This window comes from Terrapene carolina, unplaced genomic scaffold (genome assembly GCF_002925995.2).
Source record: "Terrapene carolina triunguis isolate 2854851 unplaced genomic scaffold, T_m_triunguis-2.0 Scaffold190, whole genome shotgun sequence".
In the NCBI taxonomy this organism is placed as follows: domain Eukaryota; kingdom Metazoa; phylum Chordata; order Testudines; family Emydidae; genus Terrapene; species Terrapene triunguis.
Window position 1 is genome coordinate 815,009 of NW_020664541.1, and position 26,382 is coordinate 841,390.

At 46.2% G+C, this 26,382-nt stretch overlaps 1 protein-coding gene across 2 annotated transcripts in view; it reads right to left on the reverse strand.

Annotated features, from left to right (window-relative positions):
• Window positions 1-26,382, reverse strand: part of CACNA1C (calcium voltage-gated channel subunit alpha1 C) — a 594,404-nt gene that overhangs the window by 7,573 nt on the left and 560,449 nt on the right. For both annotated transcript variants that reach the window (XM_024210494.2, XM_024210493.2), the window contains exons 33-41: window positions 21,854-21,945; window positions 20,239-20,404; window positions 19,292-19,419; window positions 17,039-17,135; window positions 15,099-15,201; window positions 6,310-6,411; window positions 4,447-4,574; window positions 3,686-3,820; window positions 2,210-2,562 (exon numbers count right to left, since the gene is read on the reverse strand). In XM_024210494.2, coding sequence (XP_024066262.1) covers window positions 2,210-2,562; window positions 3,686-3,820; window positions 4,447-4,574; window positions 6,310-6,411; window positions 15,099-15,201; window positions 17,039-17,135; window positions 19,292-19,419; window positions 20,239-20,404; window positions 21,854-21,945 — 1,304 coding nt within the window. The remainder of the gene's footprint in view (window positions 1-2,209; window positions 2,563-3,685; window positions 3,821-4,446; window positions 4,575-6,309; window positions 6,412-15,098; window positions 15,202-17,038; window positions 17,136-19,291; window positions 19,420-20,238; window positions 20,405-21,853; window positions 21,946-26,382) is intronic.

The window sequence follows — 26,382 nt, forward strand, 5'->3', positions numbered from 1 at the left end:
CTATGGTGGCAAAAAGTGCCGGTAAGGAATTTCAGAAGGGTGCCTCCTTGACATTATACCACCCCTCTCAGCTGTGATGCTTATGGTCTCTTTTTCCTGTCTTCCACTCTCTGTGCCATTTCTCTCTCTCTGCTCTCTTTCATCTTCTCTCTCCCCTAGTCTTTCCCATCCTTGATCCTTATTTTCCAATAATAGAATATGAGTAATTTCAATTGAGTTCGATGGGTGCTATTCAAATTCTGTGGTGGGTGGAGCACCTTGAATTCCATCTCTACCTCCTCCTCCTCCCTCCATTTCCTGTGCTGGGCTTCCTGGTATTAGGCTGCAGTTTGATTGTGCAAGCAGCTGAACGGAACCTGGATCTCTGAAATGCCAGCATGGAGAGCTTCAGAAATCTGAAACTTTCACTCTGTTACCTGTGCTGTCAGCAGGGAGCAGTGTGGCAGAGAAGCACCACGTGGGAATAGGAGAAGTGAAGAAACATGGTTGTTTGGTCATTGGTTCACTCCACTTGGTGGAGTGGAGGGAAATGAGTATACGTATGGTGCTTTGGGTCAGTTGAAAAAAAAATCCAAGGAAGTGTCTGAGTGATCAGACAGGGGATGACTGGCAATCATAGCTGTATGGGTGAAGAAAAGGTCCTGTATAACAGTGTCATTCCCTCATCAGCCCACATGGCAAAGCTCTAGCCAAACCCTACACTATTTTGGTAAGAACAGGATAAAACAGACTTCACTCTGCAATGATCAGAGAATGACGGGGGTCAGGTCTGAGATCATGTGGAGATTGAGGTGAAAATTCCACAGGAGTCCACCAGGTAATCCAGCTACCAGAGTCCATACAATTGTCTGCATTATGGCTAGAGGAACCTAGTTGGTGAATGTCTCCTGAAGACACCATACTACTATTACAGTAGAACCTCAGAATTACGAACACCAGAGTTACAAACTGACCAGTCAACCACATTTATAATCAGGCAGCAGCAGAGATACACACACACACAAAGCAAACACAGTACAATTCTGTGTTAAACGTAAATTACTAAAAAAATAAAGGGAAAGCAGCATTCTTCTTCTGCATAGTAAAGGTTCAAAGCTGCATTAAGTTAATGTTCAGTTGTAAACTTTTAAAGAACAACCATAAAGTTTTGTTCAGAGTTAGGAACTTAGGGCTTAAGTGAAACAATAATGGGGATTTGGACATTAACTTCAACAGGAGCAACTCTGGAGAACGTTACAGCATGAGAGGAAACACCTACCGTCCCAATGTTTCATAGTAATGTGTCCTAGTTCACCAAGGAAGCAAGGGGGAAAAAGAAGACTATGTCAGGAATGTAACATAAACACAAGTAAGGAGGAGGAGAAGTATGGAAACAAATAGCTGTGAAATTCCTATAGTTTCCAAAAGGAAGGCTGGGAAATGGAAAAGCTATTGGATTCTTTATTCAAACAAACTCACACACCTCTGGCATCCTCGTCTTGTTATTCTCTTCTCTTCTTCTCTAGAACAATTATTTCTCAACCTTTTCAGGCTGGCAACCCTTTATTTGAAGTCAGAAATATTCATGACCCCTTTACATTTATTATAACCAAGTAAAACATGTATGAATGATAACAGCGATAAGTCTATGATATAATTCATTCGTGTGCGTTTTGACAGGTTAACAGCGAATATCTGACTTTGAAGGGTAAGGCTGTATGGAGAGATTGGGAGTGAAATTTCCTTTGCTTTAGATTATAATACATTTTTGAATGCCTCACATCCCTCCAGATTGCATTTTATGAGCTCCCTGGGAGTTGTCACCTGCTGATTGAGAAATACTGGTCTAGAGTCTCTCTTCTAGTGTTTGCAAGTATGAATTGCATTTCTCCATTCTTTCTCTATTTAATTTGCCTTAGGTAAAACACCTCCCTACAGCCTAGGATGCAGCTCCCTTCAGATACCAATTTTATAGCCTGGGAGATGGAGGGTGTTGATCAATGGTGGTGCTAAGCAGTGCTTCTTTCCAGAGGCTGCGTGTGGTGCTTCTGCAGCATTGCTGGTCTAGGCAGCAAGTGATGAGCCTGAGAGCTCACCTCAAATCCCATGCACGACAGCACCTTGTCCCGCCTCTAGACTGTCAGAGCATGACTTTCACTAGGCAATATCATTTTTAAAAAATTGTACATATGCATTGGTTTCATTAGCCCATTGCTTCTTTGGAGCTTACCTTTTGGAAGTGAGTTTCCAAGGGGCTTCCTGCACTCGTATGGTGGGTGACAAGGGTGTGCCATGCCCCTCCACTGTGCTGACAGTACTTGGGTAGCTGGGTGGGCTGTGGAAGCGGGACAAGGCAGTATTGTTGGCATTGTTGATGTTGGCGTTGGAGCCCGAAGACGAGTAGCTGCTGGGAGTGAAGGTGGAATCCACTAGCTTCTCGTGTGATGGGGACTCCGTATCTCCCTGGTTGTTGCCAGATTTATTGATGTGCAAAGGGCGCTGGGTGGTGAATGTCTGGGGGAATGAGCTCCTGCCATCACTTTGGTAGTAGCTGACATGGTTTCCGAACAGACCACCAGCCCTCTGTCAGCAAAACAGAAAACATTTTCTCTTGGTGAGTGAGAATAGGTGCAAATGAGGACAATTTTCCAGGCCTGGTGTTTGTCACTGCACCTCAAAGCAATGTTTGGAGAAAGAAAATTTGGGGACCAATTTGGTAATGTGATATGGCCCGTTACAAGCAGAATGTCTCCCTACCAGGAAATAATCCTAGAATATGGACATCTCTGTCAGAGAGGCTGTGATGGGGTCCGTTGTAAATGAGCTCTAATGTAGTGCTCTGATAGATGACAAGAGCCAGCTCCAGAATACAGAGGGCTCTATAAGTGGTGAAGAGCCATCTTTGCACCTCTCCTCCATTCCTGTGTTGAGTGGAGTTTGGGTGGGATGGAGAATCTGGGCTATTGTGTTCAATTCTGCGTACCACGGTACCAGAAAGAGATCCACTTACTAGAAGGAATTCAGAGAACAGCAACGAAAATGATTAACCAGCAGGAGGGACTAGTGAGGAAAGGTTTAAAGAGCCTGTTACGTAGAGCTTGACTAAGCCATAATGAAGGGGAGAGAGAGTAACTTTCTGTAAGTATTTGAAGGGTAGAGGCACCAAGGAGAGAGAGGGAATGTTGAGGGTTGCCCAAAGGCATAACTAAGAAAAAGAAAATTTAGCCTGATTGTTCAGAAAAAATTCTCCATTGTGAGATGTATGAGGGGGTGCGACTGTCTCCCAGGGACGTGCTGGAAGACCCATTGCTTGGGTCACTTAAAAGTGGACTAAACAAAACACTAGAGAATGTAGTGGATCAATAATGCATAGGATGGAGCATGGAGGTGATGACCTGATTCGTTTTTTCAATTTCTGTGGGTCAAACCCTGACATTCTCACTCGGACTGTATTTAGTCTTTACTCAGGCAAAACTCCCACTGAGGAAAAATGGAGTGAACGCTACATGAGGCCCTCAGGATTTGGCCATCTGATTCTATTTGACATATAGCTTTATATTTTCCATTTCTGTTCTCTATAATACAGCCTGGGAAACTGAGAGAGAGAAACTGAAATGTACCATATAGCATTGCCCAATCTAATGTATTGGGCTCAGCACGTAGCCTCATTCAAGAGGAAAAGAAGGATTTCAGCAGTAGCACCTACCCTGAAGATATCATCTTCAGAGGCAGCGGAAACAGCTTCTTTCATGGCCTTGTCTAGCTCCTCTTCGGCTGTCAGGTCTCCGGAGATCGCCCGTCGGATCTCTGGCCCAATGTCATGCAATGTGCGCAACCCGGCCTGGAAAACAGTACCATGTAACACTCTGTTTCCATGTAGTTAGGTAAGCAATAAAAACGGTATCACTTTACACTGGACATCATCTGCTACCCAGCACTTAATGAACATTGATTAATTTAACCTCACCACTGCCCTGTGAGGTCAGCAGGTACTGTTACCCCATTCCCCTTTTAGAGGTGGCGAGACCAACTCGCAAAGAGGGTAAGTTGCTAAAGGCTGCCTAGCAAATTTCTGGCGGAATTAGCAATAGGACCGAAGACTCTTCATTACCAGGTGCTTGTTTTAACAAGTACTGCACATGTGCATAAACATACCAGCCCAAAGGAGCAAGTGATTCACCCAGCATCCCGCCAACATAAGGAAGGGTGCATGGCCTTTGATAGATGAACGTCTATCTGGAGGGATTGATATGGCAGCTCAAGGTGCCTCCAATGTTCCCTCTACTGAGGGGCCTGTCAGTTGCTCAGTACAGTTCCCAAAGTGCGTGGCACTTGCTGGGAAGGAGGCATGGCCAAGTGTCCTTGACTGTAACAAGGTTAAGGAAGTCTACAAACTTATTAAACCTCCAGCTCTATGTCCTTGTTTCATTCCTGTGGCACCCAGGCCCACATCTGCCCATCACTCACCTGCAAGGAGAGAGCATTCCGCTGTGAGAGTTTGCCCACGAGGCCTTGTTCTTTACGTTTCTTGAATTTCCGGAAATACTCTTGGATCAGGAAAGTGGCATAAAACTTCCCGACTGTCACCTCATCGTCTGCATGGGGGATATTTCCAAAAGCAAACAAGCAGCTGATTGTAAACAGTGAATTCACCAATACAAGCTGCAAAGCTTTGCCATTTACAGAAGAAATACCAGGAACCAAAGAGAGGCAAAGGCATTTGTTTTCAGGGTAGAAGTACAGCAGGCTAGAGGGAAGATTTACTCCAGAGCCATAGCTGTTTGCAGAGGCTCTGTGGGGGTCAGAGATGGCTTACATCTACGGGCATAGGTTAGCTATACTGGTATAGAATGCCTATAACTGATGGGTACATTTACTATAAAGATATGGCTCCTGACCATTTCAGTTGCTTGTACCAATTTCCCAGATAAAACCTCAGTGTATCTGCAATGTCCTGTTGTGAGTTAGTACCTGCTTCAAACCAAGGGACAAATCCTGCAGTCCTTGCTCTCCCTTTACTCAGCCAAAACTCTCATTGACGTCAATGGGTCAAATCTTAACTCAATTTTTATTTAGGCAAAACCCACCTGGAGTCAATGGAAGTTTTGTGGGGCATTGATTTCCGTGAGGACAAGGGCTGAGCAAAGATTTCAGGATCTGACCTTAAATACAGACGATCCTCAAAGTGCGATTCTGAGTGACAGCCTGAATGGGGGGTCAGCAATAATGCAGCGCGGCTGTGGGGAGGCTCACCAGCCCAGCATGAAGGCTCATTATTAAGGTACAAGAGGGGAGACCAGACGCCCAGTGCCTGGAAACCACAAGTGTCAATCATGTTCCTGCCGAGGATGAGCTGTCAGGAGATGGATGGGCCAGAAGAGAGGGGGGTCATTGTTCTGATGCTGTGAGAGGGTCAGGAGTTGGGGGAGGATGGGCTAAGAGGAGGGGTCAAGCAAGAGTGTAAAGAGGGATGGATAAAGGGGCTGTGGGAAAGAGAAAAGTGGGACAGAAGATGAGAGGGGAGAGTGAGACAGAAAGTAGGTAGCAGAAAAGGAGGGGGGGGAGGGGGACAGAAAGCATGCCTCAGATAAAATCCCGGTGCATACTCCCAAATCTACCTCAATAACATACTGGGCCAGATGTGGATCTATGCCAATTTACACCAGCTGAGAATCTGGCCCACTGTGTCCATATGGATCTGACAGGAGTCCAAGCTGAAAGCACAGGCCTAGGAACCCAGGAGAAGAGGCCATAGCCTTCGCTCAAGGTTGAAGGTTTATTTCTGACATGCTGATAAAAGTGATGTTACTCTGCTCTCCTATGCCCTGCCCTCAGCTACTAAATGTTTATTGCTTCTTCTCTCCCTGGCAGCAAATAGTCACTGACAAGGCAAATAAATAGAACACCCTGTACCAGGGATCACGTTAGAGTTATGCAATACTGATAAGCATCTAGCCCTCCGGAGAAAGGCCATGCGTAATGCAAGGCAAAATCCTGTTGTCCCTGGCTCACTGGGAGTGTGTAGAGAACTGTAAACATCACCCCATTTAGATCTGGTGTATGCATCTGAGAATATTGTTTTCTCTCCCACCCTGACATCTCCACCTCCTCCCAAAAGTTGCCCATTGAGAGGGTTACACATTCACTGATACAAGCATACAGCACTCAACCAGCTGTAATGTCCAGTCTGACAGATACCATCGTGTAAAGGAAAGCATGCCTCCCATATCCCACCCAGGACCACAAAAGTGACAGGATTATGGAAAGACAAACAGCAGGTAGAGAAAGGGGTGACAAGACAGACAGACAAGGAAAGGCTAGTTTGCTCACCGCCTGCAGGGGGCACAACCTGATCCAGCAGCTTCATGCTGGTGCGCTTCCAGATTTTCTTAATGATCGCTCGCAGCTCCTCATTGGCTTGCTCCAGGTTACCTGCCAGGGGAATCAGTGAACAGAGGAATTAAGCCAGCTCCAGCAGAGGAGAAAATTTCACACTTATACTCCGGCATCCCAAAAGGAAAAGAGTGGCTCAAAAGTCTGCCAAATGCATTCTCTTACAGCAGGAGAATGCTTCAAGAGCAGCAGAGGGCAATTGGATGTGGGCAATGGGATTGTCTGACCATGGCTTACTCCCTCGTGCTCACAGCAGACAGTCTAATTCCTAAATGTGTAGAGACTCAGGAGCTGCTCACACCTCCCTGTGGAGAGATGGAAAGGTGGGAGCGCACATTCTGATTCTGGGTGTGGTCGGATGTCTGCTCTGGATGGGCATTGCCTGGGGCAGCCTGGCCGAGAGAGACAGAAAACTGTAGGACCATTTTATGCTATAAATGACCACATGCGTGATCAGATACAGCACTTCCCGCCTTTCTGGAGGTCCAGTGAAGGCCGAGCAGTGACAGCAGAGGGCCTGTGGAGGGGAACTACTTCTGAAGGAAGAACCATCTTGTAGTAACAGCACAGCTGGGAGTCAGGAGACCTGGATTCTACTCCCAGCTCTTCCCTGCTCTGTGCCACAATTTCCCCATCTGCAAAGCATACGTACTACCACCTCACAGGGAAGTTGAGAGTCTGAAGTTGGTGGTGTGTGAAGTGCTACGGGGAAGGCACTAGAGACATGCAAAGCATTCTGACAAACTAGCACAAAGGCTATTTTAAAGGTATTCTTGCTTATTTTATGAGGAAGGGCTTTGAGAGCTTAATAGGCTCCACCTGCGAGGTATATAAACATGGTACAAAAATACTTGAGGGGACCATACCAGGGACTAGGATATTGCATATTGCATCCAAGGAACTCTACCCCCTTAACAGACATTACTGAATCAAGCAACACAACACCTCTGGGACTGAGTAAATATTAGTATCTCCATTGTCTGTGATCCCCTTCCAACTGCCTCTCTCTTCTCAAGGTGCCCACCTTACAGCCCCTTTGGTTTATTTTTCTGACTCTCATGTATGCCCCTTCTTCCATGCAGTCCTTTATGCATGGAATTCCCTTCCTTCTCCTCGTGGATCAAACTACCACCCTCTCCTCCCCAAGTGCACTTGCCTCATGGAGTCTATCATTGTTACCCTAAGTGAACTCCCAGGCTCTTACAACCAAATCAATATTGCCTTCTGCATAGGGAGACCAGATAGCAACTGTGAAAAAACAGGACAGGGGGTGGGAAGTAATAGGCGCCTATATAAGAAAAAGTCCCCAAAAACGGGACTGTCCCTTTAAAAATGGGACATCTGGTCACCCTACTTCTGAACCCCTTTCAGGTTCCACCCCATCCGGTGCTTTCAATGCCCCTAATGTTCTGTCAGACTAATGAGGGGCCCAGTTTTGTAAGCCCCCTGTGGACTTACAGTAGGAGTCCCCTCCACCTCCTGACACAATGAGCTTGCAGAATTGGACCTAAGACTGGAAGCTCCTATGGGAACTCCATCCTCCCCAATGTTCTGCACAGCACTGTGCACACCAGCAGTTCTTAATGAATGATAACGTTAAGTGACTTGCTCAGGATTACACAGCAAGTCAGTGTCAAAGTCAGGAATTAGAACTCACGTGTTCTGATTCCCAGTCTCCTGTTTTAACCATGAAGACCACACTTACATGGTTTGAAGCTAAGGCCATGTCTACACCACAAACTTTGGTCCACGCAAGTTACATCAGCATAAAACTACCGCAGTTAGTATATTCCTTGTGCACGTATGTATACTTGCCTCCCTGCGTCAGCGCTGCGCATACTCACCAGCCGTGCTTGTATTGATGCACAGTGTGGTGCACCATGGATAGGTATCCCAGTGTGCAACCCGCTACCATCCAGCGCCCACTATCTTTTGGGAAGTTTTGGCAATGCCTGGTGGAGCCAAAACAAGTCGCCCAGGGGTGACTGGGAGCAAGAGGTCAACTTCCCAGTTTTCAACGGTCTCCATGCCATATTGTCATCTATAGCCCATATTTTTTGCACTTTTTAAAAAATCCCACAAACCCACGCTGACATCCTCGTTCTCCACCATCTCTGACAGAAGCACGGAGCCTGCACAGCTTTGCACTACTGTCATAAGCGTTGCACGCACAGGACAAACGATCCTCTGGTAATCGTAGAGCTGTAAGAAGACCCAAATCAGCGGGAAACATGATGATTTCATGGAGGACAGACTGCTGTGGAACATAGTGAGAACCAATGCAAGGTTGTTGATGGTATTCATGGAGCATCTGCAGACAGTGGAGTGCCACTTCTGGGCCCGAGAAATGAGCATCGACTGATGGGATCGCATCGTAACGCAAGAATGGGACCATGAGCAGCAGCTGCAGAACGCTCAAGGCCACATTCCTCGATCAGCATGCTGAGCTTGCCCTAGCCCTCCAGTGCAGGGACGCCAGAATGAGAACTGCATGGACAGCGGAGAAGTGAGTGGTGCTTGCACTGTGGAAACGTCACTAGGAAACAATTTTGGAACAGGAAAATCCACTGTGGGGGCTACTGTCGTACAACTGTGCAGGGCCATCAATCGTCTCCTGCTATGCAGAACTTTGACTCTCAGCAATGTGCAGGCCACAGTGGATGGATTTGCAGCAATGGGATACCCAAATTGTGATGAGGCAATAACTGGCACAAATATCTCTATTTTGGCCCCATCACACCTTGCCACAGAGTGCGTCAACAGAAAGGGCAACTTTTCTATGGTTATGCAAGTGTTGGTGGCTCACTGGGGACACTTCACTGATATCAGCCTTGGCTGGTCAGGTTAGGTGCATGACGCTCACATCTTTAAGTAAACACAGGACTGTTCAGAGAGCGGCAAGCAGGGACTTTCTTTCCTGAACAGAGGATTACCACTGGGGATGATGAGATGGTAAGAATGGTCCGGGTGGACCCAGCCCACCCCTTGCTCCCAAAGCCGTATACCGGCTACCTCGACAGCACCAAGGAAAGATTCCACTTCCGGCTCACCAGGTACAGAATGACAGTTGAATGTGCTTTTGGTAGAGTGAAGGGAGACTGGCGTAGTTTACTGACAAGACAGGAGCTCAGTGAAAAAAAATGATTATAGCCGCCTGCTGGGTCCTGCATAATGTCTGTGAGGCAAAGGGCAAAAAGCTGCCGCTAGGGTGGGTGGCAGAGGCGGAGTGGCTCTCTGCTGAGTTTGAACAGCCAGACATAAGGGCTATTAGAAAAGCTCAACGTGGAGCTATCCAGCTCAGGGAGGCTTTGAAAGAGCACTTTTACAGCAAGCCGCAGTAATGTGCTGTGGTGGTCTGTGCTCTGCCTGGCCCTGCAGTTTTGGGGCCTGCTAGGAGTTATGTTAGGTTGGGGTACATCTATGAATATAACACTGTCAATGCACCTATTCATTTTGTGTTGCTTGTGGTACATTGATAATTATTACACTGTGCTTGTCACTGGACCTCTGAGTTGTGTCACACTGTAAAATAACAAGTAAGAGAAGGTTACTCACCTGTGCAGTAACTTGACGTTCTTCAAGATGAGTGTCCCTGTGGGTGCTCCACTCCAGGTGTTGGTGCGCCCCTGCGCCTTCGCTTGGAGATTTTTACAGTAGTACTCGCACGGGCTGCGCACACACGGTGCCTCCCTCACGCGCCAAATGTGCCTCAATAACGTGCGCGCGGGTGGTCCGGGCTCTTCAGTTCCTTCTCTACAATGGAGACCGCTCCAAACTCCGAAGTAGAGGGGAGGAGGGTGGGTAGTGGAGCATCCACAGGAACACTCATCTCAAAGAACATCAGTTACTGCACAGGTGAGTAACCTCCTCTTCTTCGAGAGATGTCCCTGTGGTGCTCCACTCCAGATGACTGAAAAGCAGCATCTCTTAAGGAGATAGGGACTTCGGATCTGGTAAGAAAGCTGTAGACAGCACAGTTCAGCCCATTTGAATGTCGGTCAGGGGTCCCAGAGTAAGAGCACAATGTTTAGCAAAGGTATGCTCTGAAGCCCAGGTGGCGGCTTTGCAAATATCTGTGAGGGGAATGTTACGTATGCCACAGACATTGACAGAGATCTGGTGAAGTGTGCTCTAACAGAAGTTGGAAGATTCATCTTCTTTAGTTGGTAGCATAAGCGGATGTAGTCTGCTATCCAATTGGATATTCTCTGGGTAGAGATGGATTTGCCTCTGGATCATTCTGCGATTGAAATGAAAAGTTTAGGGGAAGCCCTAAAGGGCTTAGTCCTATCCAGATAAAAGGACAATGCTCTGCGCACATCGAGTATGTGCATTGCTGATTTCAAAGTGTTGGTATGCGGTTTAGGAAAGAAAGTTGGTAGATGGATAGGTTCATTGAGGTGGAAGGAGGAATGCACCTTTGGGAGAAATTTAGGATGTGTTCTGAGTGTGATTTTGTCTTTAAAAAATATAATGTACAGTGGTTCAGCCATAAGTGCTCCAAGTTCTCCTACACGTCTGGCAGATGTAATGGCAACTAAAAATGCAGTTTTCATGGATAGATGTAGGAGAGAGCATGTTGCAAGTGGCTCAAATGGATGGTGCATCAAGCATGTGAGGACCAAGTGTAGGTCTCAAGGTTGAGTGGGTGGTCTAATGTCTGGGTATAGGGTCTGGAGGCCCTTGAGGAACTGCTTTGTGATGGGGGGGGGGCGAAGATAGAAGTGTCTCTGGTCTTATTGTGAAACGCTATAATTGCTGCTCCATGAACCTTTATGGAGCTAAAGGAGAGCCAAGATAGCTTAAGTTCTAAAAGATAGTCTAGTATTAGTCTAGTGAAAGAGGGGCAGAAGCAGGAGCGGTGTGCTTGGGGGAGCACCAGGGAGTGAACCTGGTCCATTTATGGAGATAGGTGATACGAGTGGATTGCGTTCTGCTATGTAACAGTACGTTTTGTACCTGTTCAGAGCAATCTAGTTCCTCATTAGAGAATCATTGCTTTGAGGTGCAGCATCATTAAGTTGGGGTGGTGTAGTTGACCCCTGTGTTGTGATAATAGGTTCGGAAGGGGGGGAAGTGGAATCAGTGGGCAAACTGACATCCTCGTTAAAAATGAGGACCATGCCTGTCTGGGCCACGTAGGGGCTATTAGTATGACTCTAGCCCTCTCCGCTCGCATTTTTCCGTAGGTGCACTGTTGCCACCGCGAGAATCATGGAAAAGACGTGGGGTGCTGTTGAGAGACCAAAGAGTAGAACCCTGTATTGATAGTGATTTGAGTCCATAACAAATCTGAGAAAACGCCTGTGGGCGGGGTGTATAGTTACATGAAAATAAGCATCCTGCAGGTTGAGGGCTGAAAACCAATCTCCCTGCTCCAGTGCTGGAATTATGGCTGTCAAGGCAACCATTCTGAATTTTTGCTTTCTGACGAACTTGTTGAGTTGCCTGAGGTCAAGGATGGGTTGCCATCTCCCACTTTTCTTTTCTGTCAAAAAGTAGTGGGAATAAAAACCCTTTCCCCTGTGCTGATCGGGTACCATCTCCACTGCTCCTATTTGTAGAAGATGTTGCACCTCTTGTTGGAGAGGGGTCCCTGAAGAGGGATGGAGTGGTGGGGGCGAGGAGGTATGGACAGGAAGGGGATGGAATAGCCCAATTGGATGACCTCTAGGGCCCATTTGTCCATAATGATGGCTCTCCAGTTGTGGTAGAACGGGAGTAAATGGTGACCAAAAGGTTGGATGAGAAGTATAAGCGCTGGAGTGGCTGGGAGGTCTTCTATACCCTCGACCAAATCTGCTTATTAGATGGAGGGAGTTGCAACGGTGCTGATGTTGTGAGGCGTCGTCGTTGATGCCTGGGTCTCTGGCGGTGTTGCTGCTGGTGGTCATATGGCCTCTGTTGTTGTGTGTTGGCTGGGTATCGTGGGCGTTGGTAAGGCTGATACCTGTATTGTCTTCTTCTAGTTTCCGGTATATGGATGCCTAGGGATCTAAGCATCGCTCTGGAATCCTTCATGGTGTGCAGCACCTCATTGGTTTTTGCTGCAAATAACTTCTCGCCATCAAAGGGAAGATCCTCCACGGTGTTTTGAATCTTGCGTGGGAAAGAAGAAGAGGTAAACCATGAAGCCTGACGCATCACTACGGCCATCACAGTGGACCTGGCAGATGTGTCTGCAGCATCAAGGGCAGCCTGCAATGCCGTGCGGGAAATAATCTGCCCTTCAGAGATTATTGCTTTAAATTGGTGTCTCTTGTCCTCTGGGACATCATTAAGTCCATGAGTTTCCTGTAATTTCTGTGATCATATTTGGCCAGTAGGGCCACATAGTTTGCCATTCTAAATTGTAGCGTGGTTGATGCATAAACTTTGTGGCCGAGTAGGTCCATTCTTTTTCTGTCCTTGTCAGAGGAAGTGGACTGGAAATGCTGCTGTTTGTTCTTTTGGTTGGCTGATTCTACTACCAGTGAATTTGGTGCTGGGTGTGTGAAAAGGAATTCTGAGCCCCTGGAGCAGACATAGTATTTCCAGTCTGCCCTTGTGCAGGTAGGGTGTATGGTGGCTGGGGTTTGCCAGATATTCTTGGCAGGATCCATAATGACTCCATTAATAGGTAGGGTGATCTTGGTAATATGTCAGTCATGCTGAGTCTCTGACACCTCCTCCAGAGTGATCTTGAGCTCACTGGCCACTCTTTTGAAGAGGTCCTGAAAATGAGTAAAATCATCCGTTGTTGTTGAGGGTAGGGCCATAATAGCCTCTTCCGGTGAGGTGGATGAATTATTATTATTTGGGGAGGGTTCAGGTGCCTCCTCATCTGCGTGCACCATTGCAGGTTGCTCCTGTCCGTCCGTCACAGAACTGTGGACGGGTACAGGAAGAGATCTAATGTTGCCTCTACGTGGGCTGTACTGGCTACTGTGGTGCCTGCTGTAGGGCCCCCATGGGTTCCAATAATGCCATTATCAGGGGAAGGACACGGATGCTCCCATCCACTGGTGTCCATACCCGGGTGGTAAATCCCTGGATTATGAGGACCTTGGTCTCCTTGGTCCTATGCTAGTAGGAGTGAGAAGGGGGGAGGAATGGTATGGTGAAAAAACTCCCTCCACTTCGTCATCCTCATCACTAGAAAAGTGAGAGGGAATAGGGGATAGCTGTCAGAGCTGTGCCGACGGTCCCGGTGAGAGATCGGTACCAAGTAATGGAGAACGTGAAGTTGGCAAGATTAGCAAATCACTGGAATGAATAAATTGTGGTGCAGCGGTAGAAGGAACCAGAATATATAGCGCTGGGTGTGGCAGGGGTGCCATAGGGTCGGCCGGTGCCGATTGGTGCGGCGGCGTATGCGTAGTCATAGGTGGTTGAGATGTCGGTGCCAGGACAGCAACCGTCCTTGTGTGCAGCACAGGCAGGCTCAGCTGAGTAGGCACCAAGTTCTTTGTGGTGTTGTGCGGTGCCGTATTAGAAGAGCCAATAAAACACAGAGTTAACGTTGTCAGTATAGTCACAATGGAAAGTGAAAGTTAAGATTCAGAACTGCCTTCCCTGGCTCCCCTAAAGATTTAAACAAGACCTGCTTACTGCCACTTCTGCTTTGGAGTGCTTGTGCACCGCACCACTCACAGCACCAGTCACGCTGAGAGTGGCCTACCCGGGTGACAGAAGTGAAGAGGGAATTGCTCGGCTGCATGAAACCAGGAGTATAGGGCAATGGCACTGAATACTGGCACCACTGTCCACAGGCAATGGTGATTTTAGCTGATATCTCCCTCCTGAGGGTAACCAGGGCACAGAGAGCACAGCTGGCATCCTGAAGCCGCTTGGGCCCGTATGCTGCTAGCCTATGTACTGCAATTGTGCCAGCCTAAGTTATCGCTGACTGGTGTGGGAAAGCATCGTACGGCAGAGGAAGAAATAAGGCTGCCAAACCTAGACACCTTTGGCAGGGGATTGCAGATACTGCCAAGAAAGTTCCATCAAGATTTCTCAGGAGGATTCAAGGGACATCTCCGACAGCTAGGGAGACCAGTACTGGGTGGTGTTTATATGGCTGGACCAGCTCCATGCCACGTTTGGGCTCCCCACACAAGGGATCTCCTCAGCTGTCCTTTATGGCAGCTCACCTTCTGCCCTGTAGTGCAAAGGTGACAGAGCGGGGGCTGAGGATCTAGCCCTTTGGCCTGGCCAGTGATTGTTCCTTGGTAGCATCTTTTCTCCATCCTAGAGTGGTCAGTGATTTCAGGCTGCTACCCCAGAGCCTATTTGCTGCCCTCCGAAGGTGCAGATTTACAGCTTTGGCACATATGCCACCTTTTCCCCTCTTTTCCTGACCGTTATCTGAGCATTCACTAGAGCTGCAGCTTTAGTTGCAAGATCATCTAAGAGGGAATTTTAGGACAATTACTAATAATCAGGAATGATACTACAAAGGTATCAGTTGCCTGGATGACACTTAGCTAGAAACATTGTACCGTCCCTCTAGGGTGTTATTCCTTTTTACACATTTACATTTGCTTCCCGGGGCACACACTCAAAGTGAATAGCTGGAATCATTTTATGCATGTGATCTCCATATGTCATTTTCAAACCCAGTAAATTTCAGCATAGGTGTCATCCATCTACGCTCCCAGTCATCACACGCAGTCACATGCATGAAATAAAACCACATGCGTCATACACATTCTTTGAGATTAGGAGGCGCAGCCTGAGTGGGTTACCTTCAGTTTTGATCCTCAGTGCTGTTCTGACCAACGCAAAGAGGGTGGCATTAAACATGACAGTCCCATCACTGTTCAGTGGCATATTCATAGAGACTAGGCGCTATGGGGTAGGGAGAAGAAACAGAACAATCATGCAGTCAGCACACACTACTCAACAAAATGTTTTTTCTCATGCCCTCACACCGCTCTCCAGACTTATCACCCCTCCCACCAATGCAGACACAGTCCATGTGCTTGGTTACACAGATAGGAAAGGATTCTTCATACCATCATAACAGTAGAATGTGTTTGCCCAGAGGCATATACTACAGTACTTCAATGTGAATAACCCTTTCTAGGTCGGGACATAATTTATCTCTCCACTTTCCCCAGTAGCAAGTGGGCATGTACCCACAATGCATCTACACAGACTGGTATTTATTACAGTAGAAGCAACATTTTACATTTACATGGCATCTTTAATTCCTAATGATTGTGAAGTGCTTTGCAATCTATAAGGAATCACTTTGCCCACCACTGAAATGTAGCTACCTCTGGTGCAGAGCTGTTTAACAGATCACAGAAACTCTCCACCACCTTTTAGGACATGAAGTTAATACCATATCCTACTGCAACTGCATGGAGAATTTTAGAGAGGCAGACCATAGCTGTCTAAATCAGAATGTGGATGATAAACTGGAATTAACATCCTTCCCCTTGTGCCAGGTGATCTATAATGACACAAGAGCCTTGATTTTACATTTTATCCTAAAGATGGCACTGTCACTAACACTTTGCCCCCAACACCTCCACACTGGGCATGGTTCAGTGCCAACTTGGGAAGGAAAAACGCCAGCTGCTGACTCCCCACCTCCACTTTCTGCAGTTCCAAGTTTCAGTGATTCAACCAGATGCTGCTTAGCATGCGAGATATGGCAAAATAACAGGCTGAAGTGGTCTGGTTGCAGCCACAAAAAGTAATGTATTTCTGCCCAAAGTCTTGTTATATTCTAAGACTGATAATAACCAGCTACAAGAGGAACATGTAAACTTTATAAGTCTCTGGAGAAGGACAAATTTGTCCATAGAGGAGAAAGGAAACACAAAGGCTAGAAACAGATCCTTCACAAGGGCAAATCCTTTGTGATGACTGGAAGCTTTTAACTAAGGAACTGAGGAGGAAATTTTCACACACAGACTCTCCTCCCTTCCCCCCCTTTTCTCTTATTTCAATATGTAGGTAATACTGCTGTTTAGTCTGTAGAAATTATTTAAGGAATGATAATTCATCCCAGGTGCATTAGGTACGAAGAAAAATCTAAAAGCTATTTCCCCTCCCCTGTTATTTCTGGCTACCTTTCAGAGACCATATCTATCTTATCTATTTATCTGTCTCTACTGCATGCATACATCATTGATATTTGAGGGCTACAGTTATCCAAGAGCCTTATTAGTCGCATAGTGGCTTGATATGGCTAATGGATTCCCACCAGGGCACTGAGTGCAACTAGAAACTGCCTGCGGTCTCTCAACAGAAGAGCCCTGGGCAAGGTTACTCCCATCTGAAATAGGCCAGGGGATAGGATTACAGTATACCAGGTTCGGAGTAAACACATACTATTCCTGTCTTCCCCACTAGGGGGCAGCAGACCTCCTCAGATGGGTCTTTATAGCCTACATGACTCTGTTTCCCCAGCTAATACGTCTATAGCATCTACCACTATGTATACCTGATAATTCCTGTGCCAGGGAGTCTGCAAACTCTAGCAAGGAATCTATAATATAGGCTAACAAATGGCCTGACTAGAAGCTAATAAAGCAGCAAGCAGTGTTTACCAGATAATTCCCCAGAACCTACGCTCTAGATTATCAGTAAATGAAGCTGTAATTTGTTACATCTGTGCTTCCTCTGAGATGTTCTTCCCTCTTCCAACCTCCCCACAACTGCACTGTCTTACTTTGCAAGCCACTCGATGAGGACAGAGCTTCCCAAAGCCCAGCGGAGGCTGAATCCGCCGGAGCAGCGTCACCACGTCCAGGTGTTTGATTCGTCCCCTGGGGAAGAAAATACAATATCGATGATATAAGGGCCTGTCAATCCATCTGGAGAGGGCCTGAGAGCAGATGCTGTTAGAAACATATATGAGGTCTCCATCCCAAGATTGCCAGAACCACTCTGTGTTAACGTGACATAGCAGATGGCTTTATACGGCGCCTCTCATACTAAGTGTATCTCTCCAGCCTTGCACAGCCATGAGTTAGCTCCTACTAGTCTGAATGTGTAAGAAAACACAACAATCATTATACACTTAGGCCAATATTTGCAAAATTGGCCATGGATTTCAGTGCCTCCGTTTCTGGGTGCCCAACCTGACACTGTGGGCACCCAAAATATTGAATCATCCAAAATCAGTGGTCACCTTTGAAAACATTGGCCTTAGTAAATAGCATTGCAGACAGGGCTGGCCTTGTGACCCATGCAGCTGCATGAGGTTTCTCTTTTCCTGGTGCTCTGTCTCAGTCACAACCCTGATCCACCATCCCTCAATTCTTGTTTATGCTCCTATCTGTCTCTGTGGCCAGTGGGCAATGGAAAGAATCCAGTCCCTTAATGCCTCCATACACCCATTTTGAAAGCTGCAATTTGGCTTTCCAAATTTTGTAAATGGGTCATCAAAAGTGAAAAACTCAAACGGGGAAGGGACGGGAGTTGCCACAACCAGAGTTGGAATCTCAGGCTGGCAGGGAGTGGCACGGACATACAGACAGGATTGAGAAAAAGAGACCATTCACAGGTGGATCCTTACAGGTGATATTTGTCATATGGCTCCAGCAACATATGGCTAACCCTATTTACAAACAGTCCTGGGGCTTGTTTACACATGAGAATTAATCTGGAATAAAGAAGGATGTGAATTTCAAATAGGTTAACTATTTCCAATTAACTCCATGTGTGGATGCTCTTATTCTGGAAATAAGAGTGCCCTATTCTGAATTATCTTAAACCAAGTGGATTAAGCTAATTTGGAATAAAGCATTCTTATTCAGGAATAAAAGCGTCCACACATGGGGTTAGTCAGGGATAGTTCCTCAGGAACGGCTATTCTGAAATAACTCCCCATGTCAACATGCCTTGGATACTAGGGCCTGTTTTATTAGCAAATGCAATGTTTATTCCAGCACTGAGGTTCTCTCTTATCTTTATTGAAAATTGCTTTGGACAGCCACCAGGGATGGCCAAAAGGGACCTCTGTTTAAATGTCACTTCCAACAATGTGACACAGCCCCAAACGCTGCACAGCCAGAATTAGCTATGAATCCAATGAGTCTTGAACTCATGATCTCTATGTCAGAGCCAAGTAATTTACACCCATGTTAAGGCCCCTTTACACTGTCAGAGTGCCTCAAAGAGGTCTAGTGGAAATGAGCATCAGGCCCAAGAGCGTTTCAGACTGAGCCATATTGGTGCCTGTGGGTCAAATTCTCCTGTCAGTTGCTCTTGTGCAAACATATTAACGTCAGTGGAGTTGCAGGGGTGGAACAGAGGGGAGAATTTGGCCCTCCACATGCAATGCATATATGCAGTGATGCAGGCTGCGGCTGGCACAACCACATCGCTGCTGGCATGTGGATGACACATGGAAACACAAAGAATGAATGCTGCAGCTTTGGTGTGAGCCAAATATGGGATGCAGAGCAGAAGGCATAAAAGTAACAGAGTCCAGGTCATATAAGGGCACACAGACCTGTTTCTATGGCTACCTAAGAAGGGTCAGACTGGCCAGGTCACAGGCTGGGACTCAGTACTACAGCATGTGATCCAGTGTACCAATCCACTCAACAAGCCTCCTTCTTAATGCATATCCCCCTGTTTATTAATCTGATAAATGGCCTATATTTTTCCAAGCTGTGCACAATTTAAAATTACGTGCAGCTGGGAAAAAAAGCAGACCATTTACTAGACTTTCTACTGCTCACGTATCCTGGAACAGGCTGCTTTTCTATCTGATTCACATGTGGAGAGATGGGGGAGGTTTCAGCTTCTGCTTCCCTTTTAGAGTTTTCACAGAGATTTACATACAGCTGGATTTGCTTCCTGCCATGAGAAGATGCTACCCTATTGCATTGGGTCTGGGATGCCAGACTTTTGAGAGAATAGAGACTGTGCACCAGAAGTTAGCATGTTCTAAAGTTCAGGCCTAGTCACTTACTTGGCTTCAGGGTCATACTCTGCCCAGATCCTTTTAAACTCGTCAAGGTGATGTGGCCCCAGAATGGACCAGTCCCGTGTCAAGTAGTCAAAGTTATCCATAATAACAGCCACAAAAAGATTGATAATCTGCAAACAAAGACAGAGGTGATGTGAAGAAGGAGGCACGGAACACCAGACTTTACTTGGCTTCCAGTTTGCATCCAAAACCTGGCCCTGTGTGGTTTGACTGTCTCTCTTCTCATAGGTGACACCATGTCAAGTAAGATAAGCAGAGGCTCTTGATTTAAATGGAAGGTGTTGGAGGCAAGATGTTCTTAGCAAGGGCCCCTCAAATCTTGCTCCCCACAACTGATCGATGAAGCCCATGTTTGCTGAGCTTTTTATACAGGCTTTTTCCTGGGAGGGGCCTGGGTTTTTTTTCCCTTGGGGGCAGAGTTGGAGTCATTTACTGGCATTGAGCCAAATGGTTTAAAAATATTGTAGACATTTTCTAGGAGGGTGTTTGGAGCTCTAATGGCCAGCTGCACAGTGTGTGCTGCTGTACTGCGTAATACCAGGAGAACTGCACTGCCAGGACGGAGCAGATGCAAGTGGGATATGCCGTTTTCACAGTAATAGCAGCAGTGGATAAAAAACAGATGGAAGGTAGGAGGGAAGGTGGGAGTGAGGCGCTGGTGGCCTCACTTCAGACCTCAGGCCACTAATCTGTTTTTCTGATGGGAGGTGTCCTTGTTTATATTGTGACTGGCTGTTGAACTTGGTCTAGAGAGAGGCTCCTGAGCATGAACTGTGGGGATCAATTATCACTGTCATGTGAGGCCATTGTGGACAATGTGTATCAGATTTTCTATGTAGGAGATCACTTTTCTGCTACACAATGTCAGTGCCCAGGGAAGTAAGGGGTTACTGGGCAGTCACAGGCCAGTACCATGTATGCTGACTCACCAAGAAGGCACAGAGCATGTAGAAGCTGATGAAATAAAAGATGGAAAAGCTGCTCCCACAGGAATGGTCGCCTTCAGTAGAGTTGGTTGGCTCTGACTCAGGATCGCACTTCTTGTCTGGCAGACAATCAAGCATGATGTCCTGCCAGCCTTCACCAGTGGCACACCTGGGCATAAAGGGATACTTGAGAATGGGGAAGTGAAGTCAACAGTGACCACTTCAAAAGGGAAGCAGCAGTAAGCACATGAAGAGCCTTCTCCTGCTCCCATTGAAGTCATGGCCTACATACAATGGGTGATGGGACAGGTTTAACATGAACTGACATGTTCCTTTCCTTCTAACTTTGTTGCTATCATCATGTTATCCATTACTGGAGCACCTGCTTTTGTATACCATGGATACGGGGCTGCCATGTTCTGACCAGATGTTTGAGGAGATTTTTGAGGGGCTGGAAGGAGATCAGCATTTTGCTTCTCCCATTTTGTGTTCCCTCTTCCTTTTCTTCCCTCTCCTCTCCTGAGCTGCCCATTTCCCCTGTCCTCACTCCCTGTAAACCTGCAGGCAATGTAAGAGTGGTGTACCCCTGCAAACTCTTTCCTTAATAGGTCCAGTCCTCAGCACTCTCTGCCCTGCCTGACACAGATAGCCAGAGCTGGGTGCCAAACACCAGTTAGGGGAGGGATGATGTGTCAAACTGAGCAAGGAACAGTGCCCTGATTGGTGATTGGCATCCCATTCTGAGTACATACTCCACAAGGGAATGAGGGAAAGGGACAGACTGCCAAAGCAGCAATAAATAACCTGAACAGGTAGTGGAGGTTCTGGGGGGAGTCTTGTCAGGCCTATGGATGCTGTATACTGGCTGAACGCTACTGAACCCTTAGTGGGAGAAAGATCTGGGGGTCTTAGTGGATGAAGTACCATATAAATATAGGCACAACAATAAACAAAAGGAAGATGTGTACATCGAGATAGCATATTTCAGGATATCAGCTGATCAACAACTGGGTCAAGAAATTTCCCCCTGTGGCAGAATATTTTCCATCGTGGGAGTTTTAGGTTTTTCTCTGAAACAGTGCCACTGTCAGAGACAGAATCCTGGACTGCACAGGCCACTGGTGTGTTCCAGCAAGGCAATTATGTTCTGAACATTTAAGGGAACCACTTGAACACTGTGATAAAGGTTCCCTTTCCTGCTGCAGAAGGTCAGAGAGCCAAATGCTTTGGTTGGTTTAAAAGAATGGACGGTTTTGTGATCAATATCAACATTTGTGGCTCAGCTGGGGTGATCAGATTTGATGCTTCAGTGTGTAACTGGTCACCTCAGGGGGAAGGAAATAATTCCCCTCCCCCACATGTAGCCCACTGAACAACTGGATATATGAATTTATGGGGTGGGAGTGTTGCCTTACTCTGACACATCAAGTATTGGCCATTGCTGGAGGTAGGATATCAGGCCAGGCGGACCAATGGTCTTCCCCAAAATAGGAAATCCTAGGTTCTGGATTTGGGACACTGTATTTCTAATCATCTCATGATCAAGATATGGTAAAAATGGAGAAGACATGTCCAGATGCACAGTCACCCTCACAGTCCAAAACTCCGAGGCACCCACCTGAAGAGTAGCAGCACTGCTTGAGGGAACGTCTGAAAGTTGTTGTTGCGGTTTATATACGAGGTATCATTCAGAGCAATTTTACCAAACACCTAGCAAAAAGCAGAGGTCTCGTCAACTTAGCCTTGTAGCCCCCAAAACACTCTTGTCAGCTGTAGTTCCTTGCATCTTAGTGATTATGAGCACTAGAGCCTTCCCCCTTCCTACAAGATGTTTCCTTCTGGTTTCCAATATTTGCTACTGCTCCTCCTGTTTGTGCTATATCACTGGAAAAGCACCTCACAGAAACAAGAGGCACATTCTAATACACCATTAACATAACTAATCATTCATTATTGCATGTGCCATGAATATGTGACATGGGGATATCATTTCAATGTGCACTCACACTGGATGTTTTCAGTGGAAAGAAAAATAATGAGAGAGGAGAGGCTGCGATTTTTCTTTCCTTCACTGGCGTTCCTGAGGCTCAGTCTGCACTAGGAGAAAAAGCATTGCAACAGAGCACTGTCTGGACTGCCCAGTGTCTGTAAGATGCCTTGCATCTGCACACAACAGCTGTGCCCTAGTATAGTGTAGTGCCTCACATTTGGAATTTACCCCCAAGGTCTATAGCGACAGTGCTTGGTGCTAGGAGATAGGCGTTTCAGGAACCCCAGAATGCAATGGTGCAACCATGTCTGCCAGGTGTCCTGGGTGTGATTGCTTCAAAACAGTTCTGCCCCAAACCGGCACTGCTGCATGGACACTGGAACAGGGGCAAGAATAAAAAAAAAACCTATGGGGTGAATCCTGCAGTCCTTACTTGGGGCAAAACTCCCACTGAAGTCAATGAGAAGTATGATTAAGGACCGCAAAAGGACACACAGGACTTGGTGATTGACCCTGATAAAAAATGAAGGCAATGGGAATCTTTCCATTGATTTCAATGAGTTCTGGATCAGACTTTTTCTGAGTAATACTTGCAGTGCTAGTGAATCCTGCAATGGCTAACCAGGAGCGCCTCAGGCAGGGAATAGGGAGAAAAGAGAGCAGAACTGCTAAGCAGAGGGAGGGCAGGGGAAAGAGAGAGAGTACAGCATGTAAAGAGGGTGTGGCAGGATGAGGAAAAGGAGAAATCAGAAGACAAGGAGGGTGGGGGAGGAAGAGGGCAAAGCATGCAGAGCAACAGTTACTGAGAGAGAAAACCTATCAGAAGCCTTGAAATATCTTTTAAAGCAGAGGTTCTTCAATTCTGATCTGTGGAGCTCAGCTGCTCCGTGGAGTTACTGCCATCCGAGAGGCAAAGCTTTCATCATTGAAACAATATGAGGTCCTGCCATGCTAGGAAGTTTTAATGGCTTCTTTGGATGCCTGCCAGAACTCCCTTGTATGCATGTGTTTGGGCTGCTATACAGACAGGGAAACCTATTAACAAGTCTCTTTCTTTGTGTGTTTTGGTTTGATTGGGGCTTTTTGGGTGTAAAATTCAACTTAATCAAATCTGCTGACAACACTGAAGCCAGGGAGGAAGTAAACACAGAGAGGCAAACTGCAGAGCAACCTGTAGAGATTCGAGTCAGGGCTGTAGGCAATGCAGACAAATGCACCACTAGTAAGCGCAAAGTCCTACATGTAAGGAGAGGAAATAAACGGCACAAGTATACAAGGGGGAAAGGTAACTAAGCAGCCAGCCCCATCATACCAAATTGACTTAATTTCCATCCTCTTTCCCTAACACATTACTGTCCTAATGGTACTTCTTAGGAATTCAGTCAATCTAGTTCCTGCAGGAAGGTGTGGGAGCCAGTTGAGGAAGGCAGGTGTCCACCAAAGAATTACTGTCTTAAAGATCAAGTAGTGGTCTGTGATACAAGCACAGAAAGGTTTAAGAGCCACTGATTAAAAACTTGGAAAAAAAACCAAAGGTGCATCCCCATTCACTTCAGTGGAGTTAGATCAGGGATGAATCTGGGCACTAAGCAGCCCACTTATTAAAGGGCATCCTCCTCAGTGATTGTACTTGTACTCGAATCTTGGTATTTATCAGAGCTGAGGGAATCTGCAATTTTGCTTTGCTAGGGCTTGCGCAAACATTTTCTTCAGTTGCAGTCCATGTGGATTCATCCACCCCTATCCCTTATGCTGCTCTGAGTTACACAGGGGAGCAGACTGGCTGTGGGTCAGCCTTAGGATTGAAGGAGACTGGCATTAGGTTCCCAAAACTGGAGGAGGGTAAAGGTGGGTTAAAGCTATCTTTGCTCCCCACCAACTCCACCAGTTTTGTACCAAGCTCAGCTTAGTCAAATCACAGACTCCAGCCCATAATCCTCAACGAATCTTAGATGAGCAGGGTCTGGGTTTTGAGTTTGTAATGATACCCAAAGGGAGGGGAGTTCAGATGGTTTCAGGCTTCCTTGAAAGCATCTTGTACAGCTTTAGTTTTTATAGCCACCACTGCCAAGAGCTGAGGAAGCTTTGCCAGGCCAGAAAGTTCTCTTAGAACTTCAACTACTCAGGGCTCTTTATTCCCCATCTGACATCATCATGATGCTGATTTAAAGGACAGAGTGTTGTAACCTTATAGCCAGAATGAGTAGCAAGAACTGAGCGACTCTGGAGGAACAAAGAGCCTCTTTGCATGCAAATATCCTCAGTAATTAAAAAATAAATAGAAGGAGAGAAGTACAGGGAGAATTACAGGGAAACAGTTCCATCTCAGAAGGGCCATCTTTAAATAGAATGCTCTTCAAGAGCCCTTTGGGCTTCTCCTGGTTCAGATCCCCCCTCTCTCTGGTGGGCAGTGACAGCCCCAGCTGCACTGAGGAGGCGCTGGGAGTAACTGTTGTGGGAGGACAGCTCAAATACTCAGAGGCAGCTTGAGTTGAGGCAGCCCATATTTTTCCTTTCAGGAGATGGTACATGAGGGAGTTTCCCTGTTGGAAGAGTCTGATTGTCCTTTTAACTACCCAGCTTCAACTCATGTAAGGCACTGGCAGTGTTACTACAGGCTTGCTACACTACTCAGCAGTGAAACGGAGCGTGAGGGGAGAGCTGCAAGTAGAGGAAGATGCAGGAGGAGGTTCCTCCCTCTTGTCCTTTCCAGACAGTGCCTCTTGGGCTATCATCAGACTGGTAGCTTAATCCATCAGCATCAATTTGTATTTTTCCACTTGGGCATGTTAGGTAGTGATGCTTGAATATTGTTACACTTCATGTCAGAGAGGTAGCTAAGATGAACTGATAGGTCTTCTTTATATAGGAAATTCTTATGTCATTGTCAAGGTATTGTCATGATAATGACATTGTCATCTAGGCTTTCAAGTGAGCTGCTCAACATTGAGATACTGAAGGCTTTCTTCAAGAACTCTGCTTCGGCAGGCTCAGGACAGCACACAACCCGGGGGGCATAAGTGCGAACCAACTACCTGTAATTATGTTATTGCCTTTGGCACAGTATACGACAACGAACATTATAACGGGTCTGAAGAATCTAAGTGATGAAGAACGATCAAAGACTGGGCTTCTCACTGGAAAAGCAGAGACTAGAAGGTGACCTAGCTGAGGTCTTTGGAAGTTGGAAAGGGATCGACACAACTGATAGACATCTGGTTTTCCCACTGCTGAGATGGTTAAAAACAGGGGATTGAATCTAAAATTAGGATTAAATAGGAAAGTCAGGCATAACTACTTCTCACAAAAGATAATAGAATTATTGGATCATGCACCTAGATATTACAGTGACAGGCTCATTCGAGATACTATAGACAGATAGGCACACAGAGGTCATCATTAAATGGTAGTAGTAGCAGCTAGGTAACGTTAATGCAGTATTCCCAAATTGTTCCCTATACTGTATAGGGAATACTAGGAAGATCTTGGTAACATTAGCTAGTTAGATTAATAAAGGCAAAACTGGAAAGTTTTAAAAGGTGACCACTCTAATTGGAGAGCTAAATAGACAGAGTTATCGAGGAGGCAACAGAGACAGTCTACATTAATTCAAGAGATACCAAGCTTTGTTTCTTGAGAAAGAGGAGACTAGAGTAGACAGTGAAAAGGTGGTAAATTGGGGTTATGATAAAAATAATAAAACAAAATGAGATATAGCAGATCAGATGAATTTTGCCTAACCTTTCTTACGTTCTTTCTAACAATTTCTGGCTCCATCGTGAAGAATAAGAACTGTGGATGGTGAAAGACCTTTGGAAGTGATACACCATTCCTTTCTTTTTTTTGGTCTCTAACCTCTGATGGTCTGGTAGTTGTTCTGAGACCTTTGATTAACTAAGAGGTGGAAAGTAAAGCTTAGCATGAAAAATCATCACCAGTAAGTGAGGCAGGAATGCAACGTATAGCTGGGACAGTCACATACTGTGTGCACATCAATAGCTTTTTCCACTTGTCTGTACACAGTATCAGTCATTTGCATAGATTAATGCTCATGCTGGTTCCAAATTTGTTTTCGTAAGCAGAATACAATATAGTACTGATGCAGCTTCATGAGGAATTGGCACAAGTAAAGAGTTGAGATGTTGGGTCTGATCATA